The sequence below is a fragment of the Macrosteles quadrilineatus genome, unplaced genomic scaffold (genome assembly GCF_028750875.1).
Source record: "Macrosteles quadrilineatus isolate MER2022 unplaced genomic scaffold, UCM_ALF_1.0 Scaffold_9__3_contigs__length_116548681, whole genome shotgun sequence".
Taxonomy (NCBI): Eukaryota; Metazoa; Arthropoda; class Insecta; order Hemiptera; family Cicadellidae; genus Macrosteles; species Macrosteles quadrilineatus.
The window spans coordinates 114291033-114318931 of record NW_026542602.1 but is presented as its reverse complement, the minus strand read 5'-3'; the positions used below and the strand labels follow the sequence as shown (position 1 = coordinate 114318931).

Here is a 27899-nt window from a genome sequence, read left to right as displayed (position 1 = left end):
TAACACTTACTGACCTGCCTTTATTTTTTATAATAATTTCAATAAATAACACATAGCTTATAACAAATACATACAAAAATAACTGATACACAAAATGAGGACTTCAAAAACCTATATATTCATCTAAATATATAGATAACGATAAATTAAATACTTTACATGTCACTTCTAAACATTACAACCAATACCTGTATTTTGTTTTAATCATGGAAGTTTTATGTTCATTATTATTGAGGATAATAGCCGCCAGTTAATTCCTGAATTCAAAACAGTAGAGCATCTTATGTTAAATAAATAACAGCAATTGATTTAGAAATTGCAAATTTTCACTTGTAAATTTAAGCTTTTTAGTTTTATTTTTAAAATTTCTGTAAGTAGTTTTTCAGATTAATACAAACAAGTCTTTGGTTATATAATTTTTTATTTGACTTTCAGACGTTCAAATAATACACTACAAGGTTTGTTAAGAAGTTAATTCTGGCACCTCACAGAAGGGTTAAAATATATTTTAAACTTATTTAAAAAATAAACACATGTTCAATGCAACTGATAAACAAAGCATACAAGTTTTCACTCTTGATAATGAGAATTAAGTTATTGCTCACTGTACTTATTCTATTCCTAATTTTGAAGTGATATTCCCTATTCAAATCTGAAATGCGTATCACACTAAGGAACAAATTATGTAAAATAAAAATTATATATCTTTAGTCCAAAGTTAAAATCTAATTACAAAGTTAAACTTTAGAAATCAATGGACATGGGAAAGTGACGTAGATCAAACTAAAATATCTATCTTGTGATGAAATGGTTGATCTGCTTTACTTGTATTGCTCCAGAAACTTGAGGTGGAATTCACGGAACTTCTCAAGCATACCCTTCAACTTCTCGGGCTGCGGCAATATTGTTGTTCTGAAATCAATATTTATTGGCATTAGATGAGACCAGACTGTTCACTTAGCAGAGCCTCGATTAAAAGCTCAGATTTGTTATGGCTAAAATTCAAGCCGAGCTGAGTTATGCAGTTTTCATATTTTTTGCTTACTTTCTATAGTCAATGTTAGATTCATATTTTTCTCATTTATGATCTCTTATACTGTTTATCCAGAGAGACCGAGTACTTGAGTATTTTTGAGAGAGCATTTCAGTACAAATTGGCAAAATGCTCACTCAAAGGGTTGATCTTTTTAATGAGATTGCTGGATCAGTTACATTTGTATGGCAAAATCCAAGCCCGATCTTTACTTCAGCAAGTTATTTTATAACTCATACTGTTATCTGCCCTGTGACCTTTAAACATGTTAAAATAAAGCTAATAGTGTTAAGTGATAAAAGTGAGACTTATAAATAGCTTGGTTTGGATATTGCAAGACATATTCCTCACCAATCTTCCCTCTCTGGAAATCCTATGCAGGTGGACAAAACATAGTACAATGTGGTGTTACTTTTGTCTACATGAAAACCTCCAGACCACATTTTTTTTTTAATAACCCATCTAAACTACTTAATAAAACTATGTTTTATTATTTGAAAATGTATCTGAACTATACTGTCTTGGTTTTGTTTTGTGTACCTGAAGTGATAGGTTCCAGGTTTCTGGCCGAAGCCAGCACCAGGGACTATACAGATGCCGGTGTGTTCTAGCAGCTGGAAGGCGTAGAACGTCGAGGGACACTGACCTAGCGACTTGGCCTTGGCGATCGCCTTCTCAGGTAACTTAAACTGTAAACCACTTCAAGTTAATTTGTATATACAAGAATTATTATGGAAAAAACCACAAGATTAATCCTTTATGTACAAAACATATTTCAAAGTTGTCAAAGTCTTTAAAAACTACCTGAAAGCTAAAACTTGGTACATTTTTAGTAATTCATTTTGTATAACATAAGAGGTGTATATTTGAAAAAATCTATCTATTAAAGTTGTAAACAAATGAGTTTAATGTGTTAAAATCAGCTGTGTGGAGTTGTAAACACAGTATTCGGCAGTTTGTCAATTAAAATAAAACATTATTAGTTTTCTCATGGATGCCATGAAGACCAATCAATATTTATTTGAAAGCCCCACACCAAAAAACTTTGAAAGCCCGTGGAACATGGCCCAAGGTACATTTTGTAATCCCAAGAGGATTATCCCACTATAACCATGAGTTTGTGGTCAAGGAGAAAATAATTCCGGCAATCACCGATGACTTTTACTTCTACCAATGTGATAATGCTCTAAGCCTAACTTGAAATAGTGTGTTCTACGGTTCTGAGCTAGAGCCTACTATACTAGAATGTAAAGGATGGATGTAAAAAGAGTACCTGAGGAAAGGCATACATCGCACCCTGGACTGTGTTGCAGCTCATGCCAGGAATGCTGTTGAAAGTCTCAGCCACCATCTTGGCTCTAAGAGCCAGGGACTTCAACACTCCATCCTTCTCTGCCTTGAACTTCTCATAGGACGGTTCACCAGGCTGGGGAGGGTTCACCACACAGTCCATGGCAGTCTGTAACAATCACCACAACATGTAGCAAAAACTTGCGATTTTTCTATTTTTCTGTAAAAAGCAATATTTCTCTATTGCAATAGTCTCAATTATCCGACCTAAGTAAGCCAGATGCAGAAAAAGTTGATAAGCGGAAAGGATTAATGAAACAGAAAATAGTATTCACGTTGAAAAGAATAAATCAATCAACCTATCAAACATTGTCTAACGTATTCCAGGCTTTAAGGGAGTTAGTAGGGGGTAATGGTTAGTAGAGTTATGTTGGTAAAAGATTAGACAAATTTGTTGCATGGAGCGTGCTAAAACAATCACAAGTTTACTCAAGTACAGGTGCCAATGCAGGCCCTTGACACTAAAGATCTTTTGAGCACAGACAAGGGTGGCAAAAGTGATTGTTTTGACAAACTCACTACAGTGTGTACAAAGTCATACCACATGGAAGATTGTATTATCGAGCTATATAGTTGATCATTTTCACTTCCAATGTTAGTGAATAAAATAACAAAATTTACTGTATTTTTGAGGCCCCATGAAAACCTGTGATTTAGATAATATTAAATTAAAATCAGCGACTTTAGCTACTAGACATCCTGATTAACAAACTGTTAAAATCTTATCATGGCAAATAGCAGAACAGGATGTGCTTAAAAGCTGGTTGTATTGCTCGGTTGGTACTTCAAGATCATCGTTTCATCCCTGAAAAAATTCAGTAGGTTTTTGATGGTTTGAAACTGGATCCACCTATCCTTGATCATTGAACTAATGATAATTGCTCAATAACGGACCAAATTATCTTACTCAGCAACAAAGCTAGCTAATTCATTTAACATCCGTCCTTCACTCACATTTGCTTTAAAACACCCATCCTGGTGTGTGGCGTGGAATAAATCTAATATTTACACAAACTTATCAGTTAGAATAAATTGAGAATACTTGAAGGGTGTATACCTGTCCAAGCACTGTAGGACACAACATTGCAGAGATACACTTGAGTAACATAGCCTTGACCTGGGGGTCCAGATTGATGACTTCTGAAAAGCCTCCACGCAGTCCACACTCTCCCATGTAACCTGAACAACAAACAACCCGGACACCAATCAGATGGTTATACTGTATTTGGGTGGCAATGAGTAGTTATAAACAAAAACATAACCTCTCTTAGAGGTTATGACTAGTGATTTTTAGTTCTTTAGTTGGTGGTAATATATAAAGATTTGTACAGATTTAGTACTATAGTGTAAACTATCGAACATCACTCGTCCAAAATGTGTTTACTGAACTCGTATGGTGATCCCGTACTCGACTTCGTCTCGCAGGGGAACGACCACACTCGTCCGGCAAACACTTATTTTCAGGACTAGTAACGTAATGTACCATTTCACCACACTATGATGTTTTTAGCTGTTTTACATATGTTAATTGGTGGCTGAAGGTTACGTTTTGCTGGCCCTGGCAGCTGTCATCGTTATTTGGGGACCGAGCAGGTTTTTACATCCTTAGGGATGCAAAATCAGCTGCCCGCTTACTTTCTTAAAACATGAATGCATACCACATACCATAGCATTGCAATATAATTGTTTTATATTGGAGTCTAAACCTTCACTATATCATCACGATTTTGTCCCCTGGCACTGCGGAGTGGGGAACCACAATTTTTATTTCAGCTCCAGTTTTTAGCGAATTTCCCTATAGGGAAGTAGCTATTACCGTAGGTGGCACGGTAAGACCTAGACTCGGGACCGATTTACTTTTTCATTTTGATGTCCCCAGAGGCCAAAAACACTATTCGTTCAAATTTTTATATATGTATATATATATATATAGACATATATATATATATATATATAAAAACGTCCGTGAACGCGATAACTTGAGTAATTTTTGTCCGATTTTGATGAAATTTGGTTTAAAGGTGTAAAGCGGGATAAACTTGAATGAGTTCGCGAACCAGCATGATCGGACCATGGGAACGGGGCTTTACGGGGGGTTTTATGGGGTAAAAATTGGGTTTTCTCACTTTTGACCCTCAAAACACAAAATTTCCTAATTTCTCTTTAGACCTTTTTAAAGAGCTTAAAAAAACAAATAATTTAGTATATGAAAGTATTTTTGTTCGATTATTAGTAACGGAGAAAATTTAAAAAATTGTAAATTTAAAATTCCCATGTTATTCTTATGGAGAATATTGTCAAATGTTGTAGTTTGCTTGTTTATGAATATATTTTGATCAAACTTGGCAAATTTATTTATTTTCTACTAAGCTATCAATATTTTACTCAAAAACACACTTTATTAGTTTCCTTGTAGCAGCAAACCTAGGTACTCGTTAAACCTAATGTTATTAAAATATATTTAACTGAAAATCAATTCAGACAAATGGAAATTCGCTTAGTCGGCAGGTTTGCTGCGGCGGGGGTATTTTTTAATAAGGACAACATGAGAGCTTTCTATTGGCTGAGGGAACACTATTATCACAACAATACGGTTTGGAGCCATCGGCCTAGGTGGTCTAATGGATAACGTGCCGGGCTGAGAAACTGAAGGTACCAAGTTCGAATCCTATCGGTGGCAATAACTTTTTGTCTAAGATTTTTGCATTATAAGCAAGTTTGGTTAGGTTATGACAGTTTAATTTTATAATTAAAACATTATAAAATTGAATTTGAGCTATTATAACTTAGTTTTAGAATGTAGTGGCTGACAGACTTATCAGCTGACAGATGTTTTAAATAGTCTTATTGCATTTTGGTTGCTATGAAGAGAAAAATAAACAAGGTGATTCTTTTAGGCTTTTCAACCAAAGTGGTTCATTTTTATTTTCTTTTAACAATTAATTATTAATTACTTTTCAAAGTTTGATAAATTAAACAATAATATTTAGTGGAAACCTCAAGACTTTTATTTAAGGTATTTTTCCTATTTAAATGAGGTTCTTTTCACTAAAATTGGTGACCCCGAATTGAACACATCAAGAACACATAATGGAAATCAATGAAGAAGTATTGGCTAGATTAAAACTGATGGAAGAGCAAAACCAAGATCTCAGAAAACAACTTAATGATGTCATTGGAGTTGACTCTGAATATTCAAGACAAAATGGTGATTCAGAAGAAGATTTTTTGGTTAATCCAATGAATCAGAAAACTCAAGAAAGAAACAATTCAGTAAAGCCAAGACCGTCTGACAACACAACTTCAATGCAATCTCCACAATTTCCCCATTTTTGGCGTGAGAAACCAGCACTTTGGTTCATACAGATTGAGGCGATTTTCTCTTTATGGAACATTTTCGATGAGAGCCTTCGTTTCACACACGTTGTGACACACTTATATGAGATGACTGCTTCCGAAATAGAGGATTTACTCTCAAACCCAAATCTGGAAAACCCTTACACGAGCCTGAAAGAAGAACTGATAAGAAGATTATCAGTTTTAGAACATAAGAGGATTAAGCAGTTACTTGTAGAAGAAGAACTCGGGACAGATACACCATCCCACTTTCTCAGAAGACTGAAATCGTTAGCTGGCAGCAGCGTACAAGATGACTTGCTGAGGATCATCTGGATGCAGCGACTTCCTGCCTGACGGAACCAGGCCTGTACCTGATTGCATTGACGCCCTTCAGAATTATCCTTTGCCACAAACTGCCAAAGGTCTTAGGCGATTTTTGGGAATGTTGATCTTTTACCGCAGGTTTATTCCTCACGCTGCAGAATTTCAAGCCCCTCTCCACACTGTCCTTTCGTCATTAAAAGGGAATCAGAAAGTCCCTTGGACCGATGTATTGACTGAAAAATTCAGTAAATGTAAGGATCATTTAGCCGAAGCTACATTACTTTGTCACCCCAACGCTAACGGTAAATTAGCACTTTTTTGTGATGCATCGAATACTGCAGTAGGATCAGTACTACAACAATTGAATCAAGATGGAATATGGGAACCTCTGTCCTTCTTTTCCCAAAAACTAACACCTAAGCAAGCCAGTTGGCCCGCTTATTATAGGGAATTGTTTGCCATCTATTCGTCTGTCAAACATTTCAGACATATATTAGAAGCTAACTCCTGTACTGTCTATACTGATCACAAGCCCATCACTTTCGTTTTTCAACAAAAGAAGGACAAACTACCTCCTGTTCAAACTAACCATCTCTCATTTATCTCACAGTTCACGACTGACATTCAACATGTTTCTGGTGCTTCAAACATAGTAGCAGACAGTTTTTCTAGGATAGAATCTATTTCTGCCAACAAGACTAGTAAAATTGATCTGCATCTCTTGGCAGATTCTCAATCTAATGATGAGGAACTTAAGTCTATTCTCGAAAACAGTACTTCACTTTGTCTTCAACCAGTTCCAGTTCCTGGCTCTGATGTTTTTGTCTACTGCGATACAAAGAACGGTAGAGAACGATTGTATATCCCCAAATGTTTACGCAGAGAAGCGTTTAATTCAATCCATAACTTAAGTCACCCTGGGATAAAATCCATGAATAAAATGTTAACTTCAAGATATGTTTGGCCTTCAATAAATCGTGATTGTAAAGCAGAAAACCCACTAGTCCGACGCTCTACGACACGACACCTTCCGTCAAGTCTCCGACACCTTCCGACGCCTTCCGCAATTTTAAGGCATTAACCCATTGGTCCGACGGGCTCCGACAGTATGCCTCCGACGAGAAATACACCACCACTCCAACAGTGCCAGTTGCGATGGAACATGTGATCACATACTGTTCACAAGCAGTAGTTAAGGAGCAAATAATGAAAAAAGTCCATAACATTTATGACGATCTCTGTTAGTATGAGAGATTACAATGGTCAAGGACCTTCCTAGACCCACCTTGATAATTCCGGTAACATTTCCTGTACTACAGGGAAATTTGCAAAAAGTACAGTACAAAACGTAAACAATAATACCCCCATCGCAGCAAACCTGCCGACTAAGCAAATTTCTAATTACCTGAATTGATTTTCAATTAAGTGTATTTAATTAACATTAGGTTTTATGAGTACCTAGGATCGCTACAGGGAGGGTAAAAAGTGTGGTTTTTAGTAAAGTATTAATAACTTAGTAAAATAATGGTAAAATAAAATAAAGAAATTTACCAAGTGTGATCAAAATATATCCATCAGAAAGCAAACTTACAATATTATATAATATTCTCCATAAGAATAACATGCAAATTTTAAAATAAAAATTCTTTGAATTTTCTCCGTAACCAATAATTGTACAAAAACATGACACTCTTGCGATCACATGTTCCATATCCGTTCCACATATTGTGATCACACACAAAGCTAGACAGTAAATCTAGGCCTGGTGCACGCAGAGTGGAGAAATGACGGATCCGACAAGAATGCCCCAGAGAGCAATGTTGTCGTGACGTGTCGGATCGTAAGGTGTCGTGTCTGACTAGTGGGTTACAGTCCATTTGAAATAATGCAAAGTAATTTTGTCGGAAGGTGTCGGAGCCTTGACGGAAGGTGACGTGTCGGAGAGTGTCGGACCAGTGGGTTTCCTGCTTAAAGAGTGGACCTTGTCCTGTCAAGAGTGTCAACGTTCAAAAATTAAATCATCATGTTCAAACACCTATCAACGATTTCCCTTTGCCAAATTGTAGATTTGTACATATTCATGTGGATATCATCGGCCCATTACCCCAAGTTGGAAATCTTCGTTACTGTCTTACAGTAGTAGATAGGTTCACCAGATGGCCGGAAGCACACCCCTTGGAAGGTATCTCTGCCGAAGAAGTCTCGTCAGCTCTTTTCAATTGTTGGATATCAAGGTACGGTGTTCCCTTGCGAATAACAACAGACCAGGGTAAACAATTTGAATCTGCACTCTTTGCTGAGTTGGGAAAATTGTGTGGATTTTCAAGATTAAGGACAACAAGTTACCACCCGTGCGCAAATGGCATGGTGGAACGTTTCCACAGACAACTCAAGGCGGCCATCATGTGCCACTCTGCCTCCACGTGGGTCGAATCCTTACCCACAGTGCTTCTTGGAATAATAAATGCTTTCCGTGTGGATCTGAACACCTCGTCTGCTGAAATGGTTTTTGGAGAGGTTTTACGCCTCCCTGGCGAGTATTTTATGCCAACAACCCAGCTAGCACCCTTAGAGGATCCGACTAATTTTGTGTCTCGATTACGACTCAAGATTTCATCAATGAAACCAACAAATATCAAAAGATACGGCATTAACCGAAGCTTCATTTTTCGTGATTTGGACACATGTTCGCACGTTTTTCTGAGAATGGATGCTACGAGAAAATCTTTACAACATCCATACACCGGACCTCATCCAGTGATCAAGAAAGACAGTAAAACTATCACAATAAAAGTGAATGGTTCTAATGTTAAAGTTAGTCTTGACAGAGTTAAACTGGCCTATGTCCTTCAGAATGATGAAGTTAAGCCCTCAACTGTATCTCAGACTTCAAACGATGTGGATTTTCAAAAGTCGTATACGACAAAGTCTGGAAGAAAAGTGACATTCAAGAATCCAATTTCAGTTTGATGGAAATTGCCTTAGTCCTGTGTTATTATTTTTTATTTTTTTTTTTTTTGTGACTTTTCGGAACCCTCCAAAAACTCCATGGATTTCCAGTCTTCGTAGGGGGCTCCTGTAGTGGCTGACAGACTTATCAGCTGACAGATGTTTTAAATAGTCTTATTGAATTTTGGTTGCTATGAAGAGAAAAATAAACAAGGTGATTCTTTTAGGCTTTTCAACCAAAGTGGTTCATTTTTATTTTCTCTAAACAATTAATTATTAATTACTTTTCAAAGTTTGATAAATTAAACAATAATATTTAGTGGAAACCTCAAGACTTTTATTTAAGGTATTTTTCCTATTTAAATTAGGTTCTTTTCACTAAAAGAACTATTTAATTTTGATTAGTAAACCTTCATTAGATTTTTTCATCATCAGCTAGATTGGTTAGGTTATCTCGAGCCAGCAAAACCTCATTTTCAACCCTAGGTACGAAATATACTATTACATGTATTTATACTGGTTTCAAGAGTCTTTTATGATTGTTCAACATTTGTAAGCATATCTTGCGCCCCGTCACCCGCGATCGCGACAACACTCAGAAGCATGTCTTGTGGGCTTAGCGACACCGGTAATCATCTCCCGCGATCACGGCAACACCCGTGAGCATATTTTGCGGCATCACCACTGATTGTCTCTTGTGATTGCTGCAACACCGATCAACCTTCTGGTTAACCAAAGTTTTGGATGATCTGGCTTCAGATAATTGATCATCGACTGTACTAAGTATCGTTAAAAAAAAAATTTAAAAAATTATCACTGCTGCTCACAGCTTTAAGTTTTACTTTTTCTATTTTTAATTTTTTTTTTCTACCTACTTTTATCAGCAAGCCTGAATCTATTGCTGCCACTTTAGCAACAATTGACAGTCTTTATATTAATATTTATGAACATGGAAAATTTTGTTGCGACTGATCCTAGTATCCATGAAATACTCTATAGAAAATTTATTTAGGTGTATCAGGGAAACGAAACAGCGTGAGTGAATGAAGCAAAATGATGCAAACAACAGTTAATTTAAAATTGTCTGTCCTAATGATGTTACTGCACCTTTCTAAAAAAGTGAGGGCTAACTGATGGTTTGGATTTTTTTGTGATTGGTGACTTTCACCCAGTTGAAAGATTAAAGTGTTCTTTGTGATATTGAGTGAAAACAATAAATTTAACAATCGTTGTCTGAACCGAACCGAATCTGATTTTTTATACATCCACACATCTCTAATATTTACACAATATGATGCAGGTAAAGAGGCTACAGAATATATACCGTAGATACAGTATTTTTTTTAATAATTCGTACTAGGTAGCATTATACGTAATCCTAGCTTCAAACTAAAATTTGTTATCATACAATGAGATCCAATTGAACTTAGTTTCTGAAACTAAAGACATTAGGATGTGTAGGCTAAGTATTTTATGCAACAGATTTAAGGAACAAATTTGTCTATTCAGTGTCCTCGCCATTGAACAGCATGGGTAAATTAGTATAAAAATAAAATATGTACGTATTGTATATTGTTTCCTCCACTTTAAATAGGTTCTTCCATTATTACATTGTTTGTTCTTATTTTACAATCCAATATATGTATATATATATTTTTTAGAACAACTTTATATAGAAAATATAATAAAACTGTATGTACAAAATTACCTTTAGAGCAAGACATGAAAGACGCCAGTTCCATTTCACTGTAAGGAGGTCCCATCTCAGTCAACACCTTCTTAAAGGAGTAAAACTTGCAGCCTTCGGCGTAGACGTTATCTTGGTAAACCTTAAAACACAATTAGGTCAAGTGTGGATAGGTCAATAGATAATAATTAAGTCTTAAACAATATTTTTAAAATTCAAACCCTATTTAAGTCTAATAAGGTTTTTAAATAGCCAATTTAGTTTAATTTTCCAAAATCTGCATACACATTTATACTCCCTTTACCTTCACAATATTAAGGCGGTTAGAGGGGAAGTTCCCCAACCACTTTTTTCTGCTTAATGTACGTTGCAGCTGATTGACGTTTTGACAAATCACAGCTGTTGAACTATTATTTAATGGTAGGAGACATGGAGGGGATAAGATATCTTCCTCTAAAACCGCCTAATTTTTGTGAATGGAGTTTAGCTATGGGAGACACACTAATAACAATATGCGATATTATTTGACATTGGGGTATTATGATAATCTTTATTACTCTCTAAATATTGTTTTAACATTTTCAAGTAGCAAGACCAGAGTTTACAACCTTTTCTAAAAGATTTACAAATGTTTCTCTGTCGACATAAACATTTAGTGGAAAATATTTACCTCATCAGCAAAAATGAACAAGTTGTACTTGTGGGCAAACTTGATGATGTTTTCAATGTTATCCCTAGACAGCACTTGACCTGAAAACCAGAATTACCAACATAAAAAAAAACTCATTCGTATTGGTTCTAGGCCTTTTTGAAAAGGAAGACAAAATCTTAAACAAAGAGTACAGACGTGTTGAGCTCAACTATTAACTAATTAAATAGTTGTTACTTGAAACTTGATTGCACTAGTATTTTTAAACTTAAGTACCTATTATTTTTTTCTTTTCACAGGGAGTACTGGAGGTAATGTTTCAAGAACTGTTAAGCTATATTGCAATGACTGTAAAAAATCTGACAAAAATCATAATAATTACTAATGGCCAATGGGGGAGTTGTTTAGTTTTTACTGAAGCCTAAACCAATTACGTTGGGTTGTGCAGTAAACTGTGATGCATTCTTTACAGCTTCGGCCAAGAAAGTAGTACTAAACTAGAAATTCCCAAATTGTATATCACGTGAATGGAACTATTGTCTACCAAGGTTAGCTGGAACGGTAAAAGACATTACTCTCAAAATTAATAATTACCTGTTTAGTAATTTTAATAATATATAATTTATTATATATAATAATTTATTATATATAATAATTTATTTATAATTTATATAATTTATTTTAATTTATTAATTTAGTTTTTTTAATAATAATTTATTAGTTTAATAATTTATTAAGTTTAGGAATTTGAGCTCTCAATGCTATCATGTGTGTGATTGGAGTTTTTGGTGACAATGCCAGTGATTCGTTGTAAATGTGTTACAACTGGATCTGCTAATTAGATTTACACCTGCTGTTACCATTGACTATTGGATGCTGAAGTAGACATCCTATCTATATGGATCAGCTGTCGCCAATCTATATATTAAAATTTTTTATTGAAAAAGAACATAATTTAGTTGTGTGAGCCAGTCACAGAATGCGCTAGCGTATAAAATTTTTCAACTTAGCTACACCTTATTTATTGTTGCTGACATAGTTGATGGGTCATAACAGTTGCTCACTAAGTCATTCCATTAGTTTAACTTGGTAAAAAGGCTTATTTGTTCTACAGAAATTAGTAACTTAGATCAGCAAAATCTGTCAGCTTACATCAACAACAATTTTAAATGAAAAACTGGCTACAACTTTGATATGGGGATGGAATGTCCTGTTGTATCAATAGTGAAAGCTGTTACCTGTGGGATTGCCGGGGTTGATGATGACAATGGCGCGAGGAGCACATATCTTCTTGGCCTCGGCGTAGGATCGCTCCAGCTCATCTGTTTCCAGGGACCAACCTTTCTCTTCATTCAGGAAGTAACCAACCTGTTTTAAAACATTTCTTAATGTGTCAGAAAATTTGATAATCAAATATTTTTCTGATAATGATTTTAACACCTAATTAAACTATACAGCTAAATTTCTACGTTGTATGAAATTTTCACATAGAAAATACAAGCCTAGTATTTCCAAACACCGGTAAACCAATTTAATAAAATTAATATTAGAAACGGAAGGGTTTCAGATCTTTAAATCCAGCAAGGCTCCACAACAAGTTTTAGAATACTGACTTAATTAGCTCCTTCATTTTTTGTACTCGTTATAGTGTTGCCAGTGAATTATATTAGCCTGATTATCCACCATGCCAGCCTAGGGCATTGGCGAGATATGGTATGTTAGGGGACATGATGAGTCTGGCTCTCGTCATTGCTTGTGCCATGTATCTGTAGAGGAATGTTGACAGTTCGGAGGTGGTTGGACTTACCTGGTGCATGTTGAACTCAGCCAGTGAAGCAGAGTACAGAGGGTACTGAGGGATGGGAATCATCACTCCTGGCTGCTTGCCATCAATGTTCTCAATGAGCAGTTTCATGACAGACTGGAACATGTCAAAACTCAGTTAGATCACAGGGCTACATTTGGACTTTGTTCACTGGTAAAATACTCTATCGTTTCCCATAGCAGACTTACCTGAATGGAAAAGACTCCATTCTGACAAAAAAAAAAAAAAAAAAAAAAAAAAAAACACAGCACAACAAACATTACACGATTCATTGGCAGTGATCACTGACAGCATTTTCAACCATGGAAGGTTTTTGTTGGGAATAAATGTCTTCAGGTCCCTGTATTATATTTTTAATTTTTTTCCTACACCATATAACCATTTATAAAGCTTAGGAACAGTCCAAATCCTATTTTACACTAAGGGACAGAAGGGTAAGGGACCTGAACACATCATTCTTCCCTACTCAAACCTTGGGTGAAAATATTGTTATATACACTAAACTTTTTTATTTAAATTTGTTTGTACTTAAAGGAGATTGTAATCCATCTATTTACCACAGATTTGGCCATTCAAATAATTTTCACATTAAACATCATTCGGGGTGAAGAAGAAAAATGTGTACATGAAATTGAGATAGGGGCTTTAAACTTGCTGATCTAATCCACTAAATCACTTGACTAAGACAGGACCATACATTGTTTTCAGCTGAGTATAAATGCAGACTGAGTGTAAAAAGATGTGGATGATCTATGAAACTTTGTCACTTATAATAACAGTTGGCTGTTTTAGGTCATTTATTAAAAGCCCAATATAGTGCCGATGAGTCTAGTTTTGAACCATAGAAAAGACACAGACTTCTTAGGGTCAAACCAGCAACAGAATCGTCTTACCTTGATTCCGTCAGAAGCACCGGCAGACAAGATGACGTTCTGCCAATCGCAAGGGATTCCTCCGTCCCTCCTCTCAATGTACTGTGCGACGTGTTTGCGGATTATCTCGATACCGGGAGAGTCTGTGTAAGAACCTAACACATACACATATATTATGACTTAAATAGCAATTTTACATTGTTAGAACAGAATTGTTTAACGAGTAGCTGTTAATGTGCAAATGGCAGGGTTTTATTATGTTTAATGCTGAAAACCTAGTATGAGTGTAAAGGCTTTTTTGGCATTTTTTTTTTTTTTTACTAAAACTGTATGGTGACCTAATTTGGCTCAATAGCTACCAACATTCAAGTTAAATAATTCCAATCATGCAATGAAAGTTGGATACCCCAATTTGGGAAGTACCGTTTTTGTTGGCAACTACACCACATCATATGGCAAAAAAATTTTAAATAAATTATACTATAACTATCCAAGCATCTGTATTATATGCCAAGGATGATATGCTATTTAGAAAACAAAACACGTTGGAAAGATAAATTTTCTAATGGCATTATTTACAATTAAACCTGGCATAAAACTTTCAAACGTACAGTATTTTGTCGAGGTGTCCAACTGATTTAGTTTAAAATAGGTGTACCTTACTCATAGGTTGAAGAGTAGCAAGCACAAGGTTAACAAAATGACATTGAGAATAAAGCGTAGCCTAATAGGAACTATAGAATCTGTTTCAAGTAGCAGATTCAATTTCTGAAGCCAAATGCAGTTTTTTTTAGAAATAATGGGCACCTTTGATACAAAGAGTGGTAAAGCTACGACAAAATTAATACACTGAAGGAAATCCTGGAATTGTCCAGGATTTCCTTCAGTGTCTTATATTGAGAAGACCCCTTGGATGCCCAAGAAGAGGTGTAAAGAGAAAGTTAAAGACACAAGAATATTGAGAGCCAATGAAGAAGATAGAAGAAGTAGAAGCTAAAAATATTTTTTAATAAAATGGCTTAGGTTAATATTTAAGGTTGATTAGTACCTACCTACACTTCCGCCCCTGCATCCCGCCAGAACATCTTTTGCTCGTTTCTTTACATCATCAGGGAATCTTGGGTCATTTAAGAGTTCTGGAAGAGCAACTAACGCCAGCACCTGTAAATAAATTATGGAAAAAATTTGTTATCTAGTTTTTTCTCAAAAAGCTCTAATTATTTCCTTTATATATTGATAATACAGTAGAACCCCTCTTATCCGGACTTCACGGGACCTAGGCCAGTCCGGATAATGGTTTTTCCAGTTAAACCGAGGTTCCCAAAAACTTGTTATGTAACCCAAGTATTTGACTTAAATTTAGGATAGCATTGTATTTAGACACGAGATCACTGGTCTCAGATCTTTCCCACGAGAATAGTCATTTCAGTACCGCCCACTTCCTGCCGATCTAGTCCGGTTAAACTGATGTGCAGATAAAAATTGTCCGGTTAAAGAGATGTCATTTCCGCCAAGTGTAAATAAGAATTTTATTTAATTTCAAACACTTGAGTAGCTTCCTTGATGCTTTACACATACAATACAGAAAATTAAAACACAACTTCAACATATACTTAAAAAATACTGTCGGTACAGGAGGCTTAGGCAAAAGAGTCTGTTCTTCTTCATGAAGATGGTAATGTTTTCCCTCGATAAGTATAAACTACCTACCGGTATTTTAAAACATGGTTTATTTTTTATTTTTATAGACTCTAATTGTTAATCATAGATCTTTAGCTAAGTTGTTACGCTTAATTTTTTATCAGCAAGTTCTCTAAACTTCAAGCATCACATTTATAGAAACCAAGTAAAAGCATTCCTCAATAGTTTCGGTTCATGATTTAGATTTATAATCCACATAAGAATTTCAGTTTTTAAATCTTTGTTCCTAACACTTTGACAACTGACCTGTCTGATGAACGTGATGGGCACCTGTCCCATGGCATGGCAATCTCCAATGTTGGCTTTGATGACTTCATTGAAAGGCTTCTTCGCTCCCTGGAAACAAAAAAAAATTCAATTCAATTTTAGTCTCCTGATCGCATTTATATTTTAATAAATTGGTGTAAAACCTGCATTTAAGCTATCAATTGTTTTGCTAAATGGCAACCGGTTTTGACTCACATAGGAGTCATCGTCAGGCCAGTACAGGTGTCTTCTCGTTTCATTCTAAGGTCGGCAAGTGATGATAAATCTATATAAATAAAATAAGAGTTTTGTCTGTACATTGCTCAGAATTATATTTTTAGGTTATTTTTACGTTTTATACATTATAGAAGCAGAAACGAGTGTTATCTCTATTCTGTCTGTATGTCTGTCTGTCTTTCTGTCTGTAACACTCAAGATGGCATTTTACGCAATCTTCTCCGTGAAAACGAGAGTACCTATCAAGATACAAGTCATTTTAATGTATTCACTGGATTGGCGAGAGTATCTTTTGTGATTAAAATACGGCCTCACTACTTTGTAAATAAAATTGCAGTTTTGTGCGATTTTTGTCAAATTTTCGTTCAATTTTTATCACATAATCGTCTATGAAATAACGAACAGCTGTTCGGATCAAGATTATTTTTTCTAGCTGTCACTGATATGTTAACAAATGTTGTTTACAAATACCGCAACCATTTCGAATCACGTTTTGAACGCAAATACCAACCAAGTGAGATTAAAAACGTTTTTCTTACACAACAGATTTAATTAATTGTAAGTGAAATATTATAGTGTAACCGTAAATTAAATTAAATAGGTAACTAGGCATCATCCAGGTCAGGAACCAGAAGTTCTTTGTGAATAGAATTATTGTTCTTGAGTTTTGATAACCAGAAAAAAGACCTTGAATCAGTGTTGTATACGGCTGGGACACTTAATGATCGTCGCCAATAGCTTACAAACAAGGTTTCCACTTATTGACGGCGCTTCAATGGTGATTGTGTAAAGTGTAAAGTAAAAAAATCACAACTGCAGTGGGTGATTGAAACAGAGGTTTACGGATGGTGCTAAACTCGCTTTTCCAACGTGTCACTTTCTGTTTCTACTCACCGTGTAATGCAATCGCTGGACCATAGAGCAAATAGGCCCATAGCCCATCTCTTGGGTACGTACGCCTACCTATTTAATCATCTAACAACCTTTATCCACGACGATCCTTGATACCAGTACTTTTCCATAGAATACATGACCTACCTACTTAAGAAATAAAATTACAAATGTCCAAAAACCCATTATTGTGTGATTTTTGTCACATTCAACTGACTACTATAAGATCCCCGTATATAGAACGGGCACACAGCTAGTAAATAAATAAAACATAAAAACGAACATTTAGGATTAAAAACTAAGGGTAATACTGCAACGACACAGGACACAACTTGGTTGGGTGGGAGTTAGTCTAGACATTAACTTACGCCAGATTTTCATAAATGTCCGTTTATATGTTTGTGTAAGTGTGCGTGTTTTATTTATTTACTATCAATTGACGACTTACAAATGAAGCGAGAAGACATCTGTACTGGCCTGACGATGACTCCTATTTGAGTCAAAACCGGTTACAATTTAGCAACACATTTGATCACATAAATGCAGGTATTTATTTATACCAATTTTTAGTAAACAAAAAAATACAACTGGTTTAATATTGTAATACAAAGCAAACGCATCAGATTTATGAGTTGAGTACAAAATTTTTGTAGAGAGTAAATGTAGGGGTATACTAAAGTTTAAACCTACATGTACAAAAAAAATAAAAAAATTTTGGGATAGCAGAGTAATAAAGTAGTTATGAAACATCAGTGGAAAACTGTGATACAATGGTTTTGGGAGCTAAGTACATGCAAAGAAGTGTCATTTTATGTTCATACAGGTTTTTGGCTTTTGGAATTTTTATTTGAAAATAAAAACAGTTTAGATTGTACAAATAGATAGTATGTGTTTCAAGGAAATTATAGAATAAACATTGATTGAACACCACAACAATCCTTACACTTGTAACACTTGGGACTGCATTACACTTCAATCCTGATCAAGATCAAGAAGGTTTCGAAGTGCATTCACCGCTTCTGTTATTTTAGTGAACTTAAATGAAAATTTAGAACTTTGTATAAGCAAATTTAATAGTATTTTCAAATTCATCAAATTATAGAAATCTAGTTATAATTCGAGAGTTGTATTCTATGAGTGTTACCAAAAATAGATGTTTTTCTAAATTTAATCCGGGGCTCGGTCACCATTGTACTATGATACTTTAATAAAGTACTAGCTGATAAGGCAAGTTGCTGTGTAATCTAGTGTTCTCTTTTGAGTTACATAATTCTTTCCTTATTGTAACAGTCACCTTTAACCGAGATAAGAGATAAGAGGCTATCACAATACATTGAAAATATAACAATTTGTAATCTACATGCCTAGCAATGCTACAAATCCTGGTTCACTCAACATTTTGTAGTGATCTGAAATTGGGTTTTGGAAAAATTATGTCATGATTAGACATACATAAATGCCTAAACACTTAACTTATTCAGCAATAAAACGGTCCTCTACTACACAACAACCTATCATTTTAACATGACCGTTGATTATGCATTCTTATTAAGATATATCATAAGACTAATGTAAGGATCAGCTGTCACTGGGATCATTGACTTTAGATACTGCAAGTGGACTTTTCATCCTACTACACAATCTGGGGCTAGTTTTAATAAGTGTTTGATGTCTGGTTTTGTTTGAGTATGACAAAACATACTGTATTGTATTGTTTTTCTCTTATTTTAGGGTTAATTTACAAAGTGTGTTTCATCCTTCGACTATAATAGGCCTACTAGATGACAAACAATAGTTTATATATAAGGTGAGGTAGTGAAACAACACGATTCCAACTCCAGCTGATGGAGGGTTGTAAGAATACGGAGAAGATTACCTTGAACATCTAGACAATTGGGAATTTCAGTAGGCATGGAGTGTTGGACATGACGAGCGCACAACGTGCATGTGCTATAAAGGCATATTACAAAACCACGGATAGTGTGGTTTGTGCTCAGCGCACTTTCCGTTGTGAGCTCAGGCTACCGCCACGGGCTCCCGTGCCATCAAGGAAAGGTATCCTCCTGGGTGAATAACTTTGAAGCCATTGCTAGGACGACAAAGCGCTACAAAACGATTGCAGATGTTTTGCAGATGCTACTGTAGCAACCACGCACGGGAAGGGTAGAAACTCAATGATCGATTGCAGAAGAGAATTCAATACTTAATTTATTACGGCGTGTAAATGAATAAAATGTCTTTCTTAATAAGTTACTGACAGTTGGAAATACAGACAATTTAGATGAAACTATTTAAAATTGAACATGTTTGGGAAACTTAAAGTATTTAAGTAAACGGACATGCCCACCCGCGGGGAAGGGAAAGGTAGCGCATTTAAACCGTGGCTCACCGACACTTCGAGCTCGACTCTGACTGACTACCCCCAGGTTCGGCGATCCTACACGTCACACAGAATGATGACACATCATGTCAGCAGAACAATCAGGCCATGCATTCCAAGCCACGATCCAAACAACCGAACGTGATGTAGCAATCGATGTACTCAATACTTTGTGACACTCAACAAACCCCCAAATAAATTGCAAATAAAATGCTGGCTAGTGGAGTTGCGACACGATTGCCAATATTAACGGCAATACCCAATTCTGGGCTTTGGGCTGTTATCCATAATACCGTAACACTAAAAAAATACAGTCAATAACTGCCTGACCGTCACACTACAAAACGTCATAGGTGAATTTCATATCAGATTTCAACAATCTGTGTAAGGCCAAGAACACCACACCACCTTTACTGTCACTGGATTTTAAAAATTATTATTTTTATGAAAACATTTATTTTCACTCATATGCCTAAAAGTTGTGTAAAGAAAAACTATTTCTTTTTCAATAAATTATTTTAGACTTTTCAAAATAGTGTTGTTTTACTGCCTTACTGTGTATACAGGGTGGACAATTAAGTCTTTGGACGACTTTATAACTTGAAAACTAAAAGAGATATCACAACCAATTTTGCCATATCATTACTACAATAGTAAGATACTTTTTGTGTACACGGAGATCGATTATCATCAATGGGGGACGACCCATAGGGAGTATAGGTTGAAAATCTAAAAAGGTAAGCATAAGCTGACATGTAAATCAAATTAAAGGTCTCCATCCCTCATAGGTGACATCTGATCACCATGCACACAAAAAAGTTGCTTACTATTACCAGTAATTATATGCCAAATTTAATTGTGATATCTCATTTCATTTTTAAGTTATAAAGTCGCCCTATTCACCCTGTATGTGTTACCGGTAGTTATTTGTATGTGTTTTTTGAATAGTTTGAAATTAGTGAAATACTGAACAGAAACAATTATACACAGCTGATCCATAGTAATGACAAATCTATAAGTCAGCATGCTTATGGATTTATCTATGCCAAGGGATTAGCTAGGCGAGACGGCAGATGGGAACCAACCTATTTGTTCAGATAAGGCTAATGCATTTCAAACTAATATGTACTGGATTACCAAAAACTAGATATGGTTCTGATAAGCCAATCCATGGTATCAGAACCTTTATGTCAACAGCTATGCTCTGACCCAATTCAAATGTAAATCCACAATTGATATCTCCAGATTTTAAAGCTAAATTTTAATGCATATGTTAAGTGTTCAAGAATGGATAAACAGTTTGTACAAATCTTGTTCACTCGCTGGTTAAATTTTAAAGCCATACAGGTAGACGATATAATAGTCATGTGGACGGACTCCTACAAACATGCCGATGGCATAATATTTTAATGAAATACACAATTAATTGATCTAATGATAAAAATCGCTTGTTTGAAATAAAATGTGATACATGTAGAGTTTCAATATAAATATAACTCAACAAATTAGAGCGCACTGGAAATCCCTACACTTTCAATAAACTCTCACTACAAGCCTTTACATAGAGATTACATTAATACTAAAATGACTTATGACTGACAAAGATATTCCTAAAACATTTGTAAAGAAACCTAGGGAACTAGCCACTCTAATTGGTTGACGAGACACCAATTAACACATATTGCCCCATCAACTGGCCTGACTGTCATGTAATAGCCAGTTAACAAGTAAACAGCCGTTACAAAACTACTTAACCATATCACTATTTGATTATGTGTCAAAGGTCTAAAGGTTGAGTAGGAAGCGTCGGTTTCACTAGTTTTGAACCAGATATAAGTCTAACATTGACCTCACTTGACCAAAGATAGCACTTCACATGTCCACTGATTAAATTACACATACGGTAACCATAAATCTTAAGTTGCCAAACATTGAAAAATATACTTTACTGGCTATTTAATGGTAATTAACTTCATTGAAGAGCCTAAATAAAACAATAGGATTTTTGATATACTAGTAAATAAGAAAAACAAGACAGTACAATCAAGGTAATTTTTCACGAAAGGTTAAAAATTAGAAACATGAATATTTTTTCTCTAGGACATATTGCTAAAATATTAAAATTTGGAATTGCAGTTATTAAATTTAATGAGCAGTTAAAACTAAATAATTAGGTTAAGTCAATACAAACTCTAATGCTGCAATCCACATTCAAGTACTTGTACAAATTATATATTATATGCCTAGGTCAATGAATGTGAACAGTTCTAGTTAAAAGATCAACAAGGTCATAGATTTTGGCACATTCAGACACACTAGAATCCGTCCCAGCTAAATTTGGCCTGACCAGCCTCTTGTCTCAAACATATGTGTCAAGAGCTAAAATTAAATTCAATTTAACATTATATTATGAAAATAATTCCTTGTTTATTTAATTGCATACAATTGTTGATAAAAATAATAAGCTAATACTGCGTTGATTTGTGAACAAAAACTTTTTAAGAAGCCTTATTAATATATTTTGAAAATCACATAATTCATAAGATAAAGTACTATTGCTCCTGAGTCAACTTAAATCTCAACATTGTTAATAATCATATCATATTTCATGTATATATATATATATATATATATATATAATAGCTGTACCCGCGGGCTTTGCCCCGTTTAACTTCATAAGTGAGCTCGTTCGCACGTCCTGGTTGAAGTTCGTTCGCTAGGCTCACTCACATTTACATTGGAGCTTGTTTGCTGCGTTCACTTGCCTTCAGGATAGCTCATTCGCTACGCTATCTCGCCTCCAGGTTGAAGTTTGTTCGCTACGCTCACTCACCTTTTGGTTGCAAATTAGCTGTTGTCATAAATAAAAAAAAAATAATAGTGCTGCACCCTGTTGGTAATCCTTGTAACTTTAATGCTATTGAACATCATAGAACAGAACCAACTTGTTTAATTGAAACAGCTGTTAAGATTCATTAATTCCATTTAAATATGAGTACTCATAAGGTTAACATGGGAAACTCTAGAGCCACTGGGGCGGAGCCCGAGAGTCCGATCAGAATAAAAACAACTTAGTTTTCCTATTTAATGCCTAAAGAATCAGTGTACCAAATTTCAGCCTCCTAGGTAAATGGGAAGTAAGAGAATTAGTGATGAGTGAGTGAGTGAGTCAGTCAGTCAGTGAGTCAGTGAGGGCTTTGCCTTTTATATATATAGATATATATACACATACTAATACTAATACAAATATACTAATAATTTGTTTGTATGTTTGTTTGACGTTCAATCACACATTAGCTACTGGTCGGATTGGGTTGAAATTTGGTATGATGATAGCTCACATTCCCGATTAACGTATGGACATATTCTTATCTTAAAAATTCTTTCGGGCTCCGTCCCATTGGCTCTAGAGTTTCCCATGTTAACCTCATGAGTAATTTTTATGATCGCATACTATTGTCTGAATTCTATTGAGCGTTTTTTATTGCCTGTTATTCTATTGCCTCTGTACTTTATTGCCTGTTGTTCTATTGCTTCTGTATTTTTACTGTCTGTTATTTTTTTAATGTATTTTATTGCCTGTTATTGCTTGCCATATTATAGCTTGTATTATAGCCTGTTAGTTATAACCTGTAATTATAGCCTTAATTGCTATAATCATTGTAATCACAATTGTAATCATTGCCTGTTATTGCTTGATGTATTTATAGCTTGTATTTATAGCCTGTTATTTTTAGTCTTTCATTGCCTGTTATTGATTGTTTTTGTTTTTTTTGCCTGCATTGCCTGTTATTATTGTATGTTGTTTTTCCTTGAATATCATACCTACCCAAAGTTTTTTCAAGTTCAGTTTTGTTTGATATTAATTGCATTAATGTAGTGTCGTTGTAAATTATGCCATCTTGTAATTGATTATGCTAACTACTATTGTATAAATGGTGTTACCGTGAATAAATAAATAAATAAATGAGTATTCATATTTAAAAGGAATTAAATAATTTTGCCTGCTGTTTCAACTGGGTCCTCATGAACCCACAAAAGTGGTTTTCAAAGTGATGTCTGTCCATGTATCTGTGTCTGTCTGTGTGTGTACGGATATGTACAGAGCTACAGACCATACCTATGGTCCGATTTTGATGAAATTAGGTATGGTATATAGGTACTAATCCATGGTATCTTCGGGCGGTTTTTTATTTTTTTTAGGTTATTTAGTGGTGATTTTTCTACAAAAAACAATAAAATAAAAATTTTTCTAAAATGGCCCAAAACTATTTCGATTAAAATTTAGTATGTTGTAGCCCTTTAAATTCTGAACAAAATTGTAGAACTCCTATTCCTGTAAAAATTACAGTTCAAAAGGTAATGCAACTTTTGTAATTTTACCTGTTAAATATCATAGTTACTCTCATCGCTTACCCATGATAAAAGGTTGTTGACAAGCTAATAGGAGAAAGTGTACGTTTCAGATTGATGATAGTGTATATTTTTTTCTCATTTCCTCGTTTACTACCTAAGTGAATTCCACTAACGAGTACCAACAATATCAATGTTTATTTTTTACCCGTTTGTTCTAGGTCATCAACTAAAAATGAATGTTTTATTCCAGTGTTAAATAGTTTAGAACAGTTTCATTTCTTAATCCTACGTACGGTAGGCCTAACTTATGCCTACCTATAGGCTATTATTTTTGCCTAAACAAGAACAGTTAGTCAATTTGTAATTTAACTGCGTTTGTAGATATTAAAACAGGAGGAATATGGATCGTAAAGGAAAACAAATAAGTTATTGAAATATCGAAAAATCATGGATAAGTTAAATAATGAATGTTCCCTTTAACAGGAAAGTAACGAATAACTTAGATATAAGTAGGGGGTATAGCTAGAAAGCCTAATTTTCCTCCTAAAAAATTATCAGAGGCTTCAAAAGGTTAACATACATCTCAAACTACTTAGGGCCTAGGCTGTTAGCTTTGCCGGACTTCCCCTAAGCAAGGAAACTGGCAGTAGGCCTATTTCCAGATGATAATTTTTTTAACCCTGTTAGGTCTAAGTAGGCCTACTGTGTTGATAACTCAAACTTTATGAAGACACATCGACCTAAACAGTCGTGAAGACAGCTAATTACTAGTGAGAAACCTAAAAAAGCTACATGAATTTCGAGACTGAAAATGATAAGTTATAGCCTAATCCAGCAATCATGTGAGTGATTACTTTTAAATTTCTACCATTCTCTCCAAATTAAGAAAATGAGAGGTCCTCTAAATTCCCTAATGTCACTTAAGATTTAGAAGCAATCAAATTTAACTTAGCCTAAACTTAATAAGTAGGAAAAGTGATTTTATCAATTATGTAACCACAAGGGTCTAAAAAGGCTTTTAATCTTCAAATTGTTAAGATAGTATACAGAATTAACAGTAACGAATAAAAATCTATTCTAGACTTGGATTTGACAGGACCTAGATGACATTGAAGTCATTTAAATGACATTGAACCTAACCTAAACGGCCTACATGTAAACTAACCTGCTCTAATTCTTTTTCGATTTCTGAAGCCCTTATGACGAGAGGCCCTCTGACTGCATATTCCATAACCTTTATCTGGGGATTCATATTTTCGTAAGTAACACATTTTGCACAAGAAGCGGCTTGAGCTGACATATTCTTGGAGTCCACTGTAGTTGTCATCGTAGGTTGTAATACAGACGACACTCGTGCGCTGTTAGAAAAAGACCGCTTTTGACACGATTTAGGAATGTCAAACAAATTACGCCTGTTGATTATCTTGCGTGAGCTGTTGCAAGCAACGTCCTTGGTGAACACCACTAATCTCAAGGATGACATTTTGGAGAGTCTGATAAAACGTACAAGTTACAAGTACTATAATAAATTACTCTGCAGGCCTGTTATCCACACAAAAATCAGCTGTCTTTCTGCACTACCAAACCAACAACAACATCAACTGTCTGCTCTAACACTTTAACACATTTCACTCGTATTCGATTGATAATGACAACGAATTGGCGATCAGATTACAAAACTTTTAATTGCTCAAGTTTGTTACACAACTAATACTGAATGATGTTCAGTTCAGAGCTCGAAAGCTCCTCTAGCTCGACTGTTTTGAAATCCGTCAATTTTGGCACTGCACTGGCGCATCTTGGCACTATACCGGTCTTTGGGGGGAGGGAGGTGGGACGGGGCAGTCAATACTATAGTTCAAAGTCTTATTGTGCTGACTTCGCCAATATTTAATTAACAAGCGTTTTCTTAATCAACCCGGAAATTGATTTTTTTTTAATATAGCTTAAAAAGATTAGTTGATTGGACATGTATTTCCTCGTAATTTAATTTGCACATAAAAGGAACCAATTAAATATTTTGCTGAAAAAAGGGAATACTGCATTAGGATTTGTGAGTTATAACTCATTGGGGGAAATTTAATAAGGCAAAAAGAAATAAGTCCCCAAAACTAAATTATTTAAAAAAGACACATTGTACTTTCTTTGTATTGTAGGCCCTAATATGAAGTGAATGGTTAGTAAAGTAGCATAGCATATTATATAAATCTTGGTACCGTATGTAAATAAAAATACCCGCCGCAGCAAACCTGCCGACTAAGCGAATTTCCATTTGTCTGAATTGATTTTGAATAAATTAATTTATTCAAATATTAGGTTTAACAAGTACTTAGATTTGCTGCTACGAGGAAAACTAATTAAGTGTGTTTTTTTATAAAATATTAATAGCTTAGTATAAAATAAATCAATTTGACAAATTCTGATCAAAATCCATGAAAAAGCAAAACTACAACATTTTACATAATTCTCCTCAAGAAAAACATAAGAATTTTAAATTTACAATTTTTTGAATTTTCTCCGTTACCAATTAACCGGACAAAAGCACGTTGATATAATAAATTATTTGTTTTTTGAGTTCTTTAAAAAGGTCAAATTAGAAATTGGGAAATTTTTTGTTTTGAGGGTCAAAAATGAGACAACCCAATTTTTACCCCATAAAACCCCGAAAACTTGGTTCCCATGGTCAGATCCCGCTGGTTTGCGAACTCATTCAAGTTTATCCTGCCTCACACCTTTAAACCAGATTTGGTCAAAATCAGACGAAAATTACTCTAGTTATCGCGTTCACGGACAGATATATAAAAATTTGAACGACTGGTTTTTTTGGCCTCTGGGGACATCAAAATGAAAAAAGTAAATTGGTCCTGGCCCTAGGTCTTACCAAACCACCTACAGTAATATCTACTTTAGGGAAATTCACTAAAACTCAATTTTTACAAATATAAGCTTCAAATTTGCTGTTGTTTTTAACATTATTTACCTATAAAAAGATTTTGTATTTTTGAACATTTATTTATTGTCACCAAAACAATTGATTATAATATGTAAATTAAAATACTATGATAAATATAGTACTTCTCATATAGTTAGATTTTTTAGATTCATTTATCTACAATCAGCCACTTATTTTATGCTTGACATTGACAAGTGATTTTTCCTGTAATATTGTTACCAACATCAAATTATATCAAGCCAAAATAGATGATATCCCTGCAATCCTGCAGACTAAGGAAATTTTCATTTCCCTGATTATATTTTCACTAAAATGTATCCTTGAAAATGACAGATTTATTCCCCATATTTGAATAAAATTAGTTTAATGAGTACTTAGGTTAGGTTTACTGCTACAGGGAATGTATGCATACAGTGTAGAAAAGAAGTTGTATTTGTATGGCCATGCATTTTATCGCTTAAAACTTATGATGATCCCCTACGGGTGATGGATTTTACGTCCAGCTTGATGCCATAGACGTTGAAACCGGTCGCCATGTAGACAATTTTAGGATTACTCAGACGAAAATAAGGTAATTTATCCTCTTGTATATTAATTTAAATTGGAACAACTTTGATCTCTCACTCTTTTTTTCTATTTTTATGAAGGCCAAATTAAAACAAAAGTAAAACTTGAACAAATTGTCTTTTGTAAGAAAAAAATCTACGAGTGTTGTGTTCAGAATGTAGGTAATGATAAAAATAAAAGGGGGAAATGTTACTGCCCCTCCATATTTACTAATTATGAACCCGTTTAGGCAGTTGAATTACCCATGTACTGTAATATCAACATCAAGATAATTTGTTCAGCTGAGCGACAACATAGCCAAACCTGTATGCCTGGTGGATTTCTTCAACAGTGGATTTCTTCTGCTATTTCCAAGTTGTGTACCATCCATTTTTGCTAGGTTGAAATCAATCGTACGAGGCTCATCATACCATGTAAGGGCCGTTTATACGTATACTTTTTAGTTTGCATGTACGCCGCAACAAGGTTCCTCGCCACTACTAGCATAAGTTGTGAACAGCACAGTGCCATTCACCGTAACTGACGTGTATACTTTGAATG

The 27899-nt window shown here is 34.8% G+C and overlaps 1 protein-coding gene across 1 annotated transcript; it reads right to left on the bottom strand.

The window, feature by feature from the left end:
* Positions 1-25626, bottom strand: LOC129002918 (alanine aminotransferase 1-like). The gene is made up of 12 exons (XM_054431039.1): positions 25005-25626; positions 15976-16065; positions 15081-15189; positions 14050-14183; positions 13139-13252; positions 12570-12699; positions 11353-11432; positions 10704-10824; positions 3441-3562; positions 2307-2492; positions 1574-1722; positions 1-912 (listed from the first exon to the last, which is right to left on the bottom strand). Exons 1-12 carry the CDS (start codon positions 25320-25322, stop codon positions 822-824), a joined length of 1644 nt encoding a protein of 547 aa, XP_054287014.1. The 5' UTR covers positions 25323-25626; the 3' UTR covers positions 1-821.
* Between the last annotated feature and the right edge of the window lie 2273 nt (positions 25627-27899).

Coding starts and splice junctions, on each gene's coding strand:
- LOC129002918 (XM_054431039.1), bottom strand. CDS start 25,322: ATGTCATCCTTGAGATTAGTGGTGTTCACCAAGGACGTTGCTTGCAAC. Junction 16,066..25,004: donor TCGAAAAAGAATTAGAGCAG/GTTAGTTTACAT, acceptor TTTTGTTTCCAG/GGAGCGAAGAAGCCTTTCAA. Junction 13,253..14,049: donor GTGCTTCTGACGGAATCAAG/GTAAGACGATTC, acceptor GACATGTTCCAG/TCTGTCATGAAACTGCTCAT.